This window comes from Nipponia nippon, unplaced genomic scaffold, assembly GCF_047370975.1.
Source record: "Nipponia nippon isolate SJK-2023a ecotype South Korea unplaced genomic scaffold, ASM4737097v1 scaffold_5, whole genome shotgun sequence".
Taxonomy (NCBI): Eukaryota; Metazoa; Chordata; class Aves; order Pelecaniformes; family Threskiornithidae; genus Nipponia; species Nipponia nippon.
The window spans coordinates 42,850,388-42,865,415 of NW_028262369.1; the positions used below are offsets into that span (position 1 = coordinate 42,850,388).

At 36.0% G+C, this 15,028-nt stretch overlaps 1 protein-coding gene across 2 annotated transcripts in view; it reads right to left on the minus strand.

Annotated features, from left to right (window-relative positions):
* The window catches only part of COL11A1 (collagen type XI alpha 1 chain), a 163,418-nt gene that overhangs the window by 106,729 nt on the left and 41,661 nt on the right, over positions 1-15,028 (minus strand). The window contains exons 6-9 of one of the 2 annotated variants that reach the window (XM_087731724.1): positions 4,279-4,395; positions 3,861-4,007; positions 3,574-3,669; positions 1,109-1,354 (exon numbers count right to left, since the gene is read on the minus strand). In XM_087731724.1, coding sequence (XP_087587850.1) covers positions 1,109-1,354; positions 3,574-3,669; positions 3,861-4,007; positions 4,279-4,395 — 606 coding nt within the window. The remainder of the gene's footprint in view (positions 1-1,108; positions 1,355-3,573; positions 3,670-3,860; positions 4,008-4,278; positions 4,396-15,028) is intronic. The other variant, XM_009468296.2, reaches the window with a different exon arrangement.

Here is a 15,028-nt window from a genome sequence, read left to right on the forward strand (position 1 = left end):
AGATAATCTGACCTTTTCTGTGTCATTCTGCCACAGTGTCCCCATCTGTGCTAGAAGGAAAAAAGTAAGCTTGTATCACATTGCATAGATAAGGATCATTAAAAAATACAATGACCCCAACAGGGTTTAGAAAGGAGTGATAAATGAAATACAGAAGTATGGGTTTCAAGGTTGGCAGAGAAAAGCAACCTCACAGCATTTGCTGTTATTTCTTGGATCCTTTGTAAACTGAAGTTTGGAGTTTGTGAGGATAAAATAAAGATAAGACTGAGCAAATACTGCAAACAAAATTCTCCTTTCCTACTATATTCAGGGCCTTCCCAATTAAAAATCCAAGTAGGAATTAATTTTGCTTCCAGTCTTAGTCATATTAGTTTTCTTTGCAGGTTCCACAGTCTGGTAAACTGGTAAACGAGGATCTTGGCACAACTAAAGGAAAATTAAAGCCTTGCTGTTAAGCCTGTGATTAAGTCAGAGGGAAAGAGAGAGCTATAAAACACACAAAAAAGAGCATGATTCACAGGATCCACCATGTAATTCTATCTTCCTTTATATAAACTGAGCTGTTAAATCACTCCTGCAAGGTCATAAACCTGTCACCATTGACTAAGCTTATTTTCATGAAAGGGTTCAGACCTTCACCTTCCCACTCATGAATTTTCTCCCTGGAAAGTAGCAGAAGCCATAGGACTCTAGACACTTATATGAATTTCAACTTCTTCGGGTAATCATATAAAAATATTAATTACAGCACTTGCACCTGCATTAGAACTCACATTCTTTCCAGCTTTAGCTCTAGTTTAGCAAGATTTTTAAAACTTCATTTTATCATTTATTTTTGGAATTCTGCTTCTTTACTTTCCCTCCCATCTTCAACCCTCGCTTACTCCCTTCACCAAAAGAGACAAAACCCCTGCATTTAATAAAAATAAAAAGTTCAGGATTACTAAAACAAGAGGATGGACTTGATCCAAAGCCTATCAAAAGTGAGGATATATCTAATATGTATAAGGAGCTCTGGATCAGGCTCTGTACACTTCTGAGACTGTACAACTATAAAAGAATCACTAAATTAAATTAATCTGCATTATGCTTTCAATCAACTTACGCTTGTTTCTGTGATATCGGTCTCTGCGGGAACACCTGGACCAAACTCCTCATTAGTGGAATCAGTTGGTTTCTCTTCATATTCTTTATATTCATAAAAATCATATTCGCCTAAATCTCCATCTACCAGCAGATCAGATTCACTGAGGTCTACTCCTCTGCTTCCATATTCAGTTTCCTCAGTTTTTTTATCATAATCCTCTCCAGTTATGTATTCTTCAGCAAATACTTCTTCAACAGGATTTTGCTATTCATATCAGTAGCAAAGATTTGGGAATAGGAGGAATACGTGAGTTACTGTTAGTAAAGCATTGTAAGCATATGCTGATCCACCATGATGACTTGTCAAAAGAAGAAAGAACAGTAGAACTACAGCATATTGTCTTTTAATTAGAGTCTGAAGGAATGGAAGTCCAGCCTTTCAGAGTAATTAAAAGATCTTTGTATAAGTAGTACAAAGAAGTAATGCTTTCATATGCACTTTTTTTTTATTTCCAAAACCATTGAATTCAATACATCCAGTACGCTATGTGTACTGCTTGCTTAATGTTACTCTAGTGCCAAATATAGCTAAATTTCCCTGCTTGGTTTCACACTTACAAGCATTCATGAATGAATGCACTGCAATGAGCAGTGAATAAATTCAGACCTTTTTACAGTAACAATGTACAGGAAGTCCAAGCATCACTTTAGTTAAGCCCAGTCTTCTTTATTATTTTGTGTCTATAAATACCAATGCTGAGGTAAATGTTTCAACTTCTTTTCTCTTGTAAATGATTTTGCAGTGTATTTATCACTCAAAAAGTCATGGTTCATGTCTGTCATGGCAATTTATATATTTTTTGGCTGAGTTAAATTCCACCTCCAAAACTCAGATTAATTTTAACATTTCTGAAATCTAAGCTTTCAACTTCAAGTATGTAAACTGTCAAACCAAGCAACCAACTTACAAGCACCAAAGCAATTTAAATGAATGCTATATTGGAGATGTACAAAACCATTTGTGAAAAAAAAAAAAGAGGATTGCTTTATTCTGTTACAGAGGTCTCTTGAAAGGATACTTTTGAAAGAAATCAAAGCTCAGATGTCGCTAATATGAGATGGATATTCTAGATGGTCAGACAAGATGAAATAGTACAATCTTAAAAATGCATTATAATGCTAATCAACATCGAGAGTAATTAAAAATATCTTGATCTAACCATGATATTGAAATATAATGCAATTAAATAGAAGGCCAGATTCTGATTTAACAGTTGCCTAATTCCATTAGCTACAGAACTATGACTTTTGCCTTACAGCTAGTGTAAATGCAGATCTGAACCGATTCTAAGCCAAATTTTGCCTTTATGCAGAACTCCTCTCACTGAGGAAACCATTTAGCACTTTGGATCTACCTCATAATAACTGTACTATTATACAATTGGCCTACAATTGCGCAAGAAACAGAATGATTTAAATATGCCTCTGTTGATCAACTTGTGAGAAGTAAACATGAAATTTAACACAAGAACAGTTTACAGTAGAAGGAGTAAAATATATCTTAATCCACCGTCACCTTCCAAGATACATAGGAGGAAAACCAAAAACCAAACATGGACTCTTTTTCTCTTTCCAAATGTTTGGGAGGTGTGGGGGAGGGAGGGCAGTTTTGTACATCTTTTAAGCAACATATCTTCATTTTGAAAGGAAAACATAAAATAAAAATGAAAACAATATTTCTTATAATGAGCCATCATTTTTCTAAAACTAGCATTAATTAATATGCAGACATATTAATCAACACTGGCTTTAGGTGTAGTAATCTTAAAATAATGTTTAGGCTTGTCATTGTGGCTTTCTAAAAATGTGGTTTCTAATATAAGTCAAAATAATCATTTTATCTTTTTTGACAGTTCAAAATACAATGTTTCATAGAACCTCAGTGAAAGGCAAATAATTTGGTTTTGTTAGCTGAAGAACTATTAAAAGGAAATGATGGCTTATGACTCAGCTTCAATATGCTGCTATGGTTGCAGCCATTCTTTGTCTTGTGTTAGGCTCATTTTATGCTGTATCTTAAAAGTTACAGGAAAAATTAGAGACTTCAATTCCTCTTAGATTAGGAGGACTATGTCTAGTATTTAACCTAGTTTATACTAGACATAGCTCCATTCACATCCACACTGAATGCAACAACCCTGCATTTCCACAGCATATATCACTGAATGATTTCCAGAATCATGAACTCTGCAGTCTAAAGATTCAGCAGATCTCTACAGCATTAATGGGAGTTCTGCCCAAGAAAATAGTAGGTTCTGATATTGGCTGAGAAAGCATTAAATTGTATTAATTGCTGTTATGTATAGACATGTATATTTACACAGACAGACGTTCATCCCATTAAAATGTGTTTGTGCTTTTTTAATCATTGACACTTGGTGGGCAAGTATTTTTGCCTACCATTTTCTCAAGAGTCCTTATTACCTCATTTACTTCAGTAGTTCTGGAGGGAGCTTCTGTCTGGGGCCCATAGTCATTTTCAGCTATGCTATACTCTTGAAATCCATCAACAACGTTTGCCTAGTATTAAAGAAAAGGTATGTTATTAAAAAAAGTCCTGTAGGAAAAATTCAAGAGGTATCACTTTTATTCAGGTTATGGTATTAGCTGGACGTATTCATCTAGTGGGGTTAGGTATATTTTTTCTTATTATCAGAGATCTTCCAGTCCTGGCCTGGGAAAGATCTTGATTATTTCTCGGCTACCTTTACCCCTAGTTTGCCTTTTGTTGCTGCTTGATAACTTTTCTTCTTCTTGGATGCATATTTTTCAGATTTTTTTGTTGTGGCCTTTTGAGGTTTGTCCTTTGAGCTAGCGGCCACTGTCCTCTTCTTCTTTTTGACCATGGCTTTCTTTTTCTGCAAACGTTATGAAAGATGGAATGGGAAAACATAAATAAAATGAAAAGAAAATTGAGAAAGCATGAATGAAAGAAGGGTAACCAAATGTGAGATGAATGCTGTCAGCTGTGAGACCTTCCATCTCTAACTGAAAGCAAGTGTTACAGCTACAGAGTAAAGAAATGAGTGAAAGGAAAACATTAAGCTTATATACAGAAGACACAAATTGACAAACCATGTGGTAGGGGACAGCTGGACACCACACAACAAACAGATCAGATTCTGTTACCTCTGTTTGTGCTACTGTCTCTTCGAACAGTGGGGGTCCCTCTGTTACAGTATCAGTTTCTTTATAATCTGCATCCCCATACTCATAGTCATATTCGATAAAATCTTCTGGTGTGTACTACATTGCAAACGGAAAAATATCAGGCATTCCCATGTTAGTGGTAGCAAACTAGATTAGCAATACTGGAAAGCATCTTAACCTTTACTTAGGAGTAAAGCTTAAGAAAATTAAGGTAGTATGAACAATTCAATACAGTTAATCATTTGGGGGGAAAAAATACAATTTCTTATTTCTTTCAAAGCACAATACAAAAGTAATAAAAAAGCAAGCAGTAGTGCCAGGAAAAAACTCTCTTTTATTGGACTGCACAGAAGAATCAAATATAATTTGGATTTCTGGGAGCACCAACTGACCTTTGTGAAATCATATATTTATTTAATCTTTAAATTGCAAATAATGCCTCTTTTTACCTATACTCTTTTACCTGTGTTTTTTTCAGGTGACCAGAAGACTGGAGAGATGACAATGTCTGACATGTATAGGGTAAATAATTTCAGATACAGGAAAGAGGCTACAACTCACAAATAACCACGGCTATCCTCCTCTTGTTTGCTGGAAAGTTCTCAAAACCAGGGCATCTCCATGGTACACATTGCCTAAGCAAATGCTTCACTGGTACAATTTCATTTAAAGGTCAGATCCTCAGCTGCTGTAAATTGCTCCATAGCTCTGTATCTATAATAACTAGTATCAAATGAAGATTTGGCCCACAAAAATTTTACAAGAGAAAATGGGTTTAGAATTGGCTTCTGTAATGTTGTGAACATGATCTAGGGAGCCAGGAACTCCTGAGCTGTAATCTTGGCTGTGCCATGAAGATACTGATCTAGATATTACATGTACCAAGTACTACTCATCACAGCTAAGGAGAAAGGGCAGCTTTAAACTATCTTATCACTCCTGTCATGCTTGAAGCTACAGGAACTGGTTGGTCCTGTAAATTAAAGCAGTCTCATGGCTGCTACCAATTCTCTTTATGTCCCCAGGGAGACAAAGGAAGGTGGAATTGTGGCCAGAATCTGGCCAAGTGTCTGCTTTCCCTTGTTTAGGAAGAAATATTCTAATGTGCCTCAGGTGAGCTAGCCACTTCTGAAACCTCCTTTCTCCTGTTACAAGTCAGCATCATTGTCCATAAAATGAAGACAGTATCTGTTTGTTTCATTAGATTGCTGAGAGGATTAGTACACTTCCAAATGACTCTGAGGATTCATAGAAGTCATAAACATCATCAGCATCAGAAAGAGATTGACATTTTAGAAGAAACTATAAATGAGATTAAAACAGATCTCCATATTCCAAAATATATTCTACCATGTACTCAAATTACTGGTTTAACTGTTTTCTCTGGTAAAGCCTTTTCATACAATTCTTGTACTTAGGATTTTAGTGCACAGAAAATATGGAGAAGTTGATTTCCTCAGGAAGTATGAGACTAACACTGAAAGGCCTTAATCACTTAAAAATCCCTTTACATGGATTTCTGTTACTTCACTCCTGTGACTCCTCAGAGTCCTACTATGACCAACAGCTTTTCTTAAAAAGAAGGTACAGATTTTTCTAAGAAGTCGGATGCTTTTTATTTGATTGTCCTTTTGATTATTTTTACACCCATGCACATATAACTTCGTTAGTTGTGCGATTTGATAAACATATAGAAAGAATGTAACATACTTTTGGTAGTTGTCCAAAACTATATTGCACATTAACAAGAGAATGTCAAACTGCACTTAAATAACAACACATTTATCATCTTAGGTGGAGAATATCCTCTCTGTGAAATATATTGGTGCTTTATATCTGCCTGTTATATAAAGAAAGCAATGCTTTGATTTTATCAGTGGTATCATTGGTATTACAGAAATAAGTTGATTCTATTTATATTCTATCTTTTCAGAACCAGCTGCATTTTAGACTTAAACCTGGTAAGTAACATGGGATTATTCTCTCCCTGTTCAGTAAATTAAGGTTCAGTCCTAATCCCAGTGAAGTCAATGAAACATCTTTGACTTGTAAATGGTATTGTCCAAGGGCCTCATGGGCAGTGATGATACATTTTTATAGATGTGTAAATGTATAAAAACATGTTTTCTGGCTTGTGCAGTTCTAGAAATGCAACTCAATACAACTTGTTTCTAATGAAGTATGCCACTGACATCCAGAAAAGAAAACACAGTGACAAGTTTCTAGGGGACCATAAGCAGCCATATAGAGAAAGCAAAGAAAAGAAATAACCACATGGGTAACAACAGCCATTTTTAAATAGTTACAGAATAGCATTGAAATTGCTGTATTTCTTTGGAAATTATAAAAATGTGTGCAAATGCATAAAATCTGATTTGCTTATATTCTGTCAAGCAGCCTATGCAAACTAGGTTGATCTACAAGAAAAAAAAACCCAGCCTTTAGTGGAATATACCTCTTCAAATTCAGTCACTCTACCCTACCAGTGACAACCCATTACATACTTTTAAATGCTTCCCCGGCCAAACAACATGAATCAAACACTCTGCTATGTAGTTTTTACTGGTACCAAAACAATAGACACTACCCATGTTAAATATTATCCAGTATCTTAAGGGATAAGTGAAGGAACATTTTGGAGAGAATTACTGCTTCATTAGCTGGATTTAAATTTAAATATGCTGTTAGGAGTATGTTTTAATAACTTCCAGACACATAGATTCCTTTTTAGTAAGCATTGTAGACCTATTCTGAAACTGGAAGCATTCATTCCAGCATTCGTTTTGACCAATTACCACTTACAACATAACTCTGTGTCGCTCAGTATTAAAACTGTTTTTCAAATCTCAATAGTATAGCTTTCCTCAAGGTAAGCTGAATGGCTGTGCTGAATTGTGCCAACTGTGCGACTAATAAAATGACAACAGTGGGTTACAAAAAGTTCTTCAGAGGGCATAAACTAAACAGAAATGTTGACTGGAAAAAAAAAAAAAAGAAAGGAAAAATATCTGTGCCAAGTATGTTAGTATTAAAAAAGAAAGTGGTGAATAAATTGATATTTATGTTAAGACCTGCCAGAGGCATAGTTTGGAAAGCCAGACATTTATGAATGAGAACTAGAAAACAGTCATACAAAAAAGCATGAGTGTGTGGAGAGATCTATTGCATCATGCATAATCACACAGAAAATACTTTTGGGTATTGTGCTTCACTCATTTCTTTTAAAGAAAATGAAACTTTCTTGACATGTGCAAAATATTATCACAAATACAACAGTACATTTGGGTTGCAATGATATGCAGGCACACAGACAAAAAGAACAGGACTGGATGAGAAGTGGGGAATGCCAGTTTCCATGCTGGAATCAGATTACTGCCAAGCAAGTGAAGATCTTCTCTGTGGACTTTTTTCTTCCTTTTTAAGAGCACAGTATCAGAAGGGTACTACAGAAATTCTTGAACCTACAAGCTAGGACATGTGGCCACCATGCTGAAACCATATTCAAGTAGTTTCTAATTGGCAGTACTTTGTAGTCCCCCTGGTACGAGGGGGACAAGTGGGAATACGCAGTAGCCCTAAACTTCCTACGTAGAAAGACCTTATTCTTAGTGATCCTTCCTTTCCAGATGTTTCTTTCTGAAAGACCAGCAACCCTAGTTTTTCACACTAGCCAATAAACAGAGAGAATATGTTTTGTACTGTACTGCACAAGTCCTGTTGCAACTAGTGAAATATAGGTGCAGAATCTTCCAGGTGTATTTCCTGAGGCACAATCTGTCCAGATGGAGGAATGCATCTCTACACCCCTAACTGGTGTAAAGATATACTTTAGAAATATGATTTACTCTACAGCATGATTTCATCAACTCAACCTGATAAAGGCTATTCCCCATTTTTAAGATGAGATAACAGGACTGGTGAAGGACTGGACAGTTAAATGAAGACTAAATTGACAAACACCAGGAATAGATTTAACAGGGTGAATAATGGGGCTTTAGTCACCTGCTGTGAAGCTGGCAACTCACACTGACCCTGCCATTAACAGTCAAGATGGGATATGTGGCACATATCCCTTCTTTTTCTGGAGCTACACAACTACAAGGTCACCTTTATCAGATGACCAGAGGCAGAGGTATGACCCACTCAGTTTGAGGCCTCAAGAAACCTTGAGAAAAGTGTCTTCACATTTTGGATGCTAACTTTTCTGAGTGCAAAACCCATGCTATCTCAGGCCTTGCTATTAGTTCACAGAAGTCGGGGAGTTCACAAAAATCTGTCATGGTTGCACTGCTAATCAAAGGAAAGAGACTACGTGGACTCTTGAAAATATAGGAGAAAGCATCTAGAATTTCAAAATTAATTAATACAAATGGAAAAATATCTTCTGCCACTTTCTAAATTTAGTCAAGACTACTACCTCTAGCAAGAAATCAAAACAGGGAATGAAAGTAAGACAGAGATGAAGAGCGTAGTTGAAGATAGCATCATTTGTTTTATTAGCTATATACCAAAGGAAGATACTACTGGCCAGAAATGCAGCCAGAGAATCAAGAAGCTGGAGTGGGATTTAAAGTGGCTTTCAGCTTCTGGATCATTCTGATGATCCTTCTATGGGAACAGACAGAAGTGCAAAATATAGCTACCACAGCCATGCAGCATTACTTCAGTCCTGCTCAAGAGATCTGTCTATGAAAGTTTACCTAAACCCTGATACTGCTAGATAATGGGATGGTTACAGATCTGAGACAACAGAGATGAGATTCACCAAGTGCTCAGAGTAACAGCAAAATATATACAACTGTATTAACTTTCCCAGTGATTTCACATGAATATCAAAAAGACTGACTCAAAATTATATCTTCAACTTGGACAATAGCTGGAACTTGGTACGGGATTTCAGCTAAGAGACATCAGGTAACACATACTTCAAATGTGATGCAATTTTCTGTTGTTTTTCTTTCTTTTCTTGTAAGACCACCAATAGTTACAGAACAGCCATTCTTGTAATGAATATTGCATACGACTGTTTTCTTACAAATGAAAGGAAGAATAAAACCTGCTGTTTCTTGATGGGACAAAATCTTTCCACTATGACCTCATGCTTTCTTTACCAGAGTGATTATATTACACTACCAGATCATCATGCAATTCCAATTAAAGAGATGAACTGTTTTCTTCATCAGATGAATTTTAGAAGCAGAAGATCAGCAGCATGCAAGGCCTGTTTCAACTGTGGAATGACTTAAATATTCTGAAGACAGCCTTACTTTGAAAACGGATTCTTCTGCTATCCATACTAAAAACCTACCGCCCCCACTCCGAGATGTACATTTTAGCAATTTTTGCATTACCTTTCCAAATTACAAGGAACTAACAATCTAAATCCTAAACCAAAGAACTGTCATAAGCTTGTTTTTTCCATTACCTAAAGATTATGCTAAATCATCTAGCTAGCTAAAGAGGCAAAGATGACTTTGAAACATTCTAGGCCCACTAACACTTTACAAAATGCAATAAAATAAAGGATGCCAAGCAAATGAGAGTTTTAAACATCAGATGCAGTAATATAAATAAATAAACAGTAGTAGATGTCAATCTTAGGGCAGAAGGAAAGTTAAAAGATTTAAAAGATGGCCTCTTCTACCACATATTCCTTATATTGTTCATAAAAGTGATAAAAGCAAGGAGATAAAAGGACATAAGAACAATACCTTCAACTTCCAAAGACAGCCTCTGTCAAAAGGAGAACAAGACACTTAAGGTTCTTTATTATGTTAATTGCTTCAAGAAAGTCTCTATATCTATACAAAGAAAAAGAGAGCTAGGAAGATCACTATTTTTAACATCTGCTAAGTTAGCTAACTGCAGTTCTAAACATGACATTGAGCATGAAATTAAACATGAAAATAACTATCTTTCTGTATTCTTCAGAAAGCTAGTCTTTCTGATCAAACACCTGAAAGGACATTAAATTAACATGGTCTGAAAGGATGTATGAGCCCTCCAAGTCGACATATTTTGGGGGCCATTTGTGCCTTTACTTTACCAAGTTCATTTCATTAAAGGCAAACATTTCATTTCTTCAAGTAATCCATTAGTTTGGGATAGGTCCAAAATAAATGAAGCAGAGTTCCTTCAGGGAGCAATTTCTTCAGCAGAAGTCAGACAGTGTGATTTATTGGGTTGCAGAAGAATCTTCCAAGAGAAGATTTGAAAGCCTGACAGCTGGGTCCATTGAAAACTAGACCTGACAACATTCCACAAAATATACTGCCCAACATCAAGGAAGATGAAGACTAGCTAGGTCTTTCCCTGCTCTAATTTCTGTGAGCTGGCCAAGCATATGTGATTGAACTGGAACTGAATTTAATACATTTCCACTTATAGTAGAAAAGGTTTTGAAAACAAGATAGGGGCCAGACAATTCACAAGGTATTTATAAGAAAAGCAGAGATGCATAACTTCCTTAGGAAAAGTAATCCTGATTATTTAAAAATATAATTTCATTCCCACATTTGATCCTTAAAACCTAATCATACATTCAGCATGAAACAAGCATAATGATTACTGAATTAATCTTAAAGCTCAGTATAAAAAAAAAACCAACACTGAAAAAACATGCAGAATAGAGCAAAAAGCTTAAATAAAATAAAAAAATAAAAGACGCTTTTCTCCCAAAGGCACTATTCAGCCAAATGGCTAATTTGCCACTATGCTCATGAACCCTGCAATGTATCTGAATGGCTAGCACCAATGGCTCCATAGTACTTCATCCTATCATTTAATTCTAACATACAATGTGTCACTATTCACAAGCAAGAACAAGGACGACTGATGCATACTTCAATTAAAGCATGTCATGAGGGTGAAAATAAACAATAATAAACAACAAAGTAAAGTGTGTGGATATTACTATTAATCTATTGCTTTCCCATTTTCAAATTTCAGACTGAATGACACTTAGGTCTGATGAAGTTGGAACAAAACACAAGAGGAATAAAAGCACTCTGTACAGGAATGTCACTCACATGCATCTCTATTCTAACGGCTTAGCCTGAAGCACCCACAGAAAGCCCCACAGTTCTGGCAAACAGCCAAATTCAACAGATTTTGAAGAGCCTGTACACAAAAGGTAGTTAAAGATCACCCAGATAAATAAACCTTGTTTAGATCTATATCACGGTTACTCGGATCCAGAAAGAGACTGATATAATTAAAATGGAAGTGGAAAAACAGCATTCAGCTCCAAAGCTTATGTCTTGAAGTCCTTAGGCCACTCCTACCCAACCCCTACAGGAAGGGAGAGGCGATGGAAGAGGATGCAGGAGGTTGACGTTGGTTAGGTATGAGAATGGCATGCTGATCAGGATAGCACAGCTGAGTAAGCCTGTAGAGAAGGGTAGAATTTAAGATATGGCCTCCCTTTGTGGGCTAGCTAAGTCTATGCCTTTATTCATAGCTTGCTGTTTTTGTGAAGGCCATTGTGAGATGCTTGATTCTTCCTGAGCTTTATTTAGGGTAACCTCAGCACTTAATTCAGGGATGAAGGGACCCTGCAAGTAAAAAGTAGGCATTGAAATCCTCTCTGTTGCATCACCCAAATAGCAATTTGAATCTGATGCTAAGGCAAAAAGAAAACACAACAAGAAAAAGAAAATCTCAATGCAACACTTAAGGTATCATCAGTAAAGACACTGATTATAAATCAGTGTCCAGTAAACCTACATATGAGAGCAAAGTCAAGGTCTTAAGGTCTTGAGGCAAACCCAAACATTTTAAAAAGCAAATATTGCACTCCTGATGTTACAATGATGTGACATGCATCCTCAGGCTCATTTAATGGAAGATCACTACCATATAGTCCATCAATTTTCCCATTTTACGGTTGATAAGTTCTTTTCAGTCTAGATGAAGTCTCAGACCTTGCCCCCAACAAACGCATAAACAATTTCTACTGGAAAGATGGCATAGGCTGGAAACGACCACAGAAAAGGAAAGGACTCATTTAAGCCAGCACTTCTATTGAAAGAAATGCCCCAAAAACTACAATGTTGAGTATTTGATTGCTTGCTCCTTTGCAGAAAAACACTGCCTAGAGCAATGAGGATTACACTTAGTTAAACAAAGCACTTTTGCCTTTAAACCTACATCATCTTAGACAAGTCTTTCTCTCCAGATGTTTCTTTAGTGGTCTAAAAATCATCCAACTTTTCAGAATAACTCCATTCCCAGGCTGTGAACTTGCCAGGAGACTACAAAGGTGTGCGATATCAAGAGAAATCCTATCCAGCTTCCTAGGTGCAACTCTACAAACATAATTTACTACTTCACGGACAAAAATCAACCACTTCCTTTGTTTTTTTGTAGTCAGTGCTGGAAACACACGTTAACAGGCTCTGCAATCACATAATTTGTCTCTTTCCTCTAAGCCAAGTATCAGTTTCTTATTCTGGTCTGCAATAATTCAAAGGCTCAGAGATGTAAGGCCAGAAGGGACTATTAGATCACCTTGACTAACTCCTGTATACTTTCAGATTTCAAAACTTCTTACAGTCACCCTGTAACTGAGCCAACTAAAGTATAAATGACATTTCCCAAAACTTTTAGAAAGGACTTGGCTTGAAGATATCTAGAGATACACTATTTTGGTCATTTGTTCTTTCATTCCTAAAAATTTTACTAGATCTTTTCCTATCTGAAGTTATCTAACTTACTTTCTTTTCTCCCCCCACCCATTTATCTGCAGCCAGTATTTTCTTTTTGTGAAGGTTCTTTGCATGTGCAAGCTGAGCAACGTTTCAAGCTTTTGTCATTATTGTGGACAACTCAAACACATTAAGTTTTCCAATTCCTGAAGTTACAACGATTATGTAGCTTTTATTTGAATAATTTCCATTTTTGCAACATTTGTTTTTGTGACTAAACACCAAGACAGCATGTGTTGTTACAGTATATGTTTCAACCAACAGCATACAGAGAAGTATCTGTATTCTTATTCCTTTGTTTACAAATCAAGACATGCACTGTGGTTTTTTGCCAGTTTTGCTTTGAGTGCTCATGTACAAACTGTTTCCCTACTTTAATAACCAGAATCTTTTGAGGCTACTGTCCAACAAATATTTTCAGCTTCTGCTGGCTTAAGCCAAAGCTGACACTGAAAGACACAAACCTGCTAGCCTTTAGCCCGTGTTGTCTCTTCCCTCTTTCCATCACAAGAGTTTGTGTGAAAACATGGGAGATCAAACCAGGAAATCGATCTAGCTAAACAGTAATCTTTTCATGTTGGCTTTCAGCTTGATTAGTATCCCAGACTGGTAAGTCATGTATCCCCAAAATTGCTTTCACTGCTATAGCAGCAGATGAAGCCCACAGATGGGGACAATCTGCTGCACACAAAAGGTTCTTTTGTTAACCCATGCAAGCAGGCTGTATTGCAGTGTATATTGCTTAGTTCTCTATGTTTGCCCTGCATTTCTGTATTTTCCTTGTACGTGTGTAACTTTGCCTTTAGTTGTGTTATCATCGTTTACTGCTCTACGATATTGACTCTGACAAATTTTAATAGCATCCATTTTACACTCATTTCTATAATGCTAGCACACTTCCTAAGAAACTCTACTAAAAAGTTAGTTCAGTGATAGGTCTCAGTTTATAGTAATTTTGGAAATAAGACAGATTTGAATCTGTTTGTCAGGTATTTTACCTTTGCCATACAATGCCTTTTTTTTTTCATTCACATATCATATGTTGACAAATCAGAAGCTTTACAAAGGCCTATAAATTCTATCAGAATTTACTATCAAACTTGTAATCTCAAAATGTGCAATCAGGCATTTTGAAATCATTGTTTTCCATATAGACTGGTTGTAATTCTATTTTTATCTTTTAACACCTTATTTAATTTTGCAATCAACAATTTTAAAAAATCAGCATTTCTATCTTCTGTAACTTCTTCCAGTACCTAAATAAGACTTGTTTCATTTATTTCCTTAAAATTAATTATCTATGTGATTTGATAGACTGCATCTCAAAAGATAACGAAGTAGCCTGCTTTAACAAGCTGCTTTTTTATCATTTAGCAGACAATTCTATAATTCTGTGCAATTCAGTTAGTAACTTATTCTATTGCATATTCATCACACTGGTAGTATTGCTGATATGATTATTCCAGATTACTATTACACAACATGCTAAAGAGATCCATTGACTTCACTGGGAATATTCATTCGAAGTTACACATATAAACATGGATAGCAACAAGGAAATTGTGTCTTAGTTTAGAAAGCAAAATGATTCAATCACCACTCAGAGTAATAAATGGAAGCAAACAGTTTTCTCCATTTTTTTAATCTTTTAGCTCTTCTCAAATTTTTTCAAATTCATTTAAAAATGTTGCTTGACAAATTAATTTACTTTTTTCTCTGTAAGTGCTCCCACAACTATATGTGTTATCACAGGGCAAAAAAATAGGCCTTAGAAAAACACATTAAAAAACACTAACCCCAAGAGCATTTTTGCAATGGCTGCTGAATCTAACAAGAAGATGTTTGCTGACTCCAGTGGCAGTTGCAGTAGGCTATAGATGATCTCTACTCGGGATGCTCAAGGAGAACAGCGCCAATTGTTTGATTTTATGGTTCCCTTTCTTTGTTTGGTGCTCACAGACTGTTTTCAATAGATGTGCAGTATAAAACTGGGAATTCTTTATGATGAGCATGTAACTATGTAT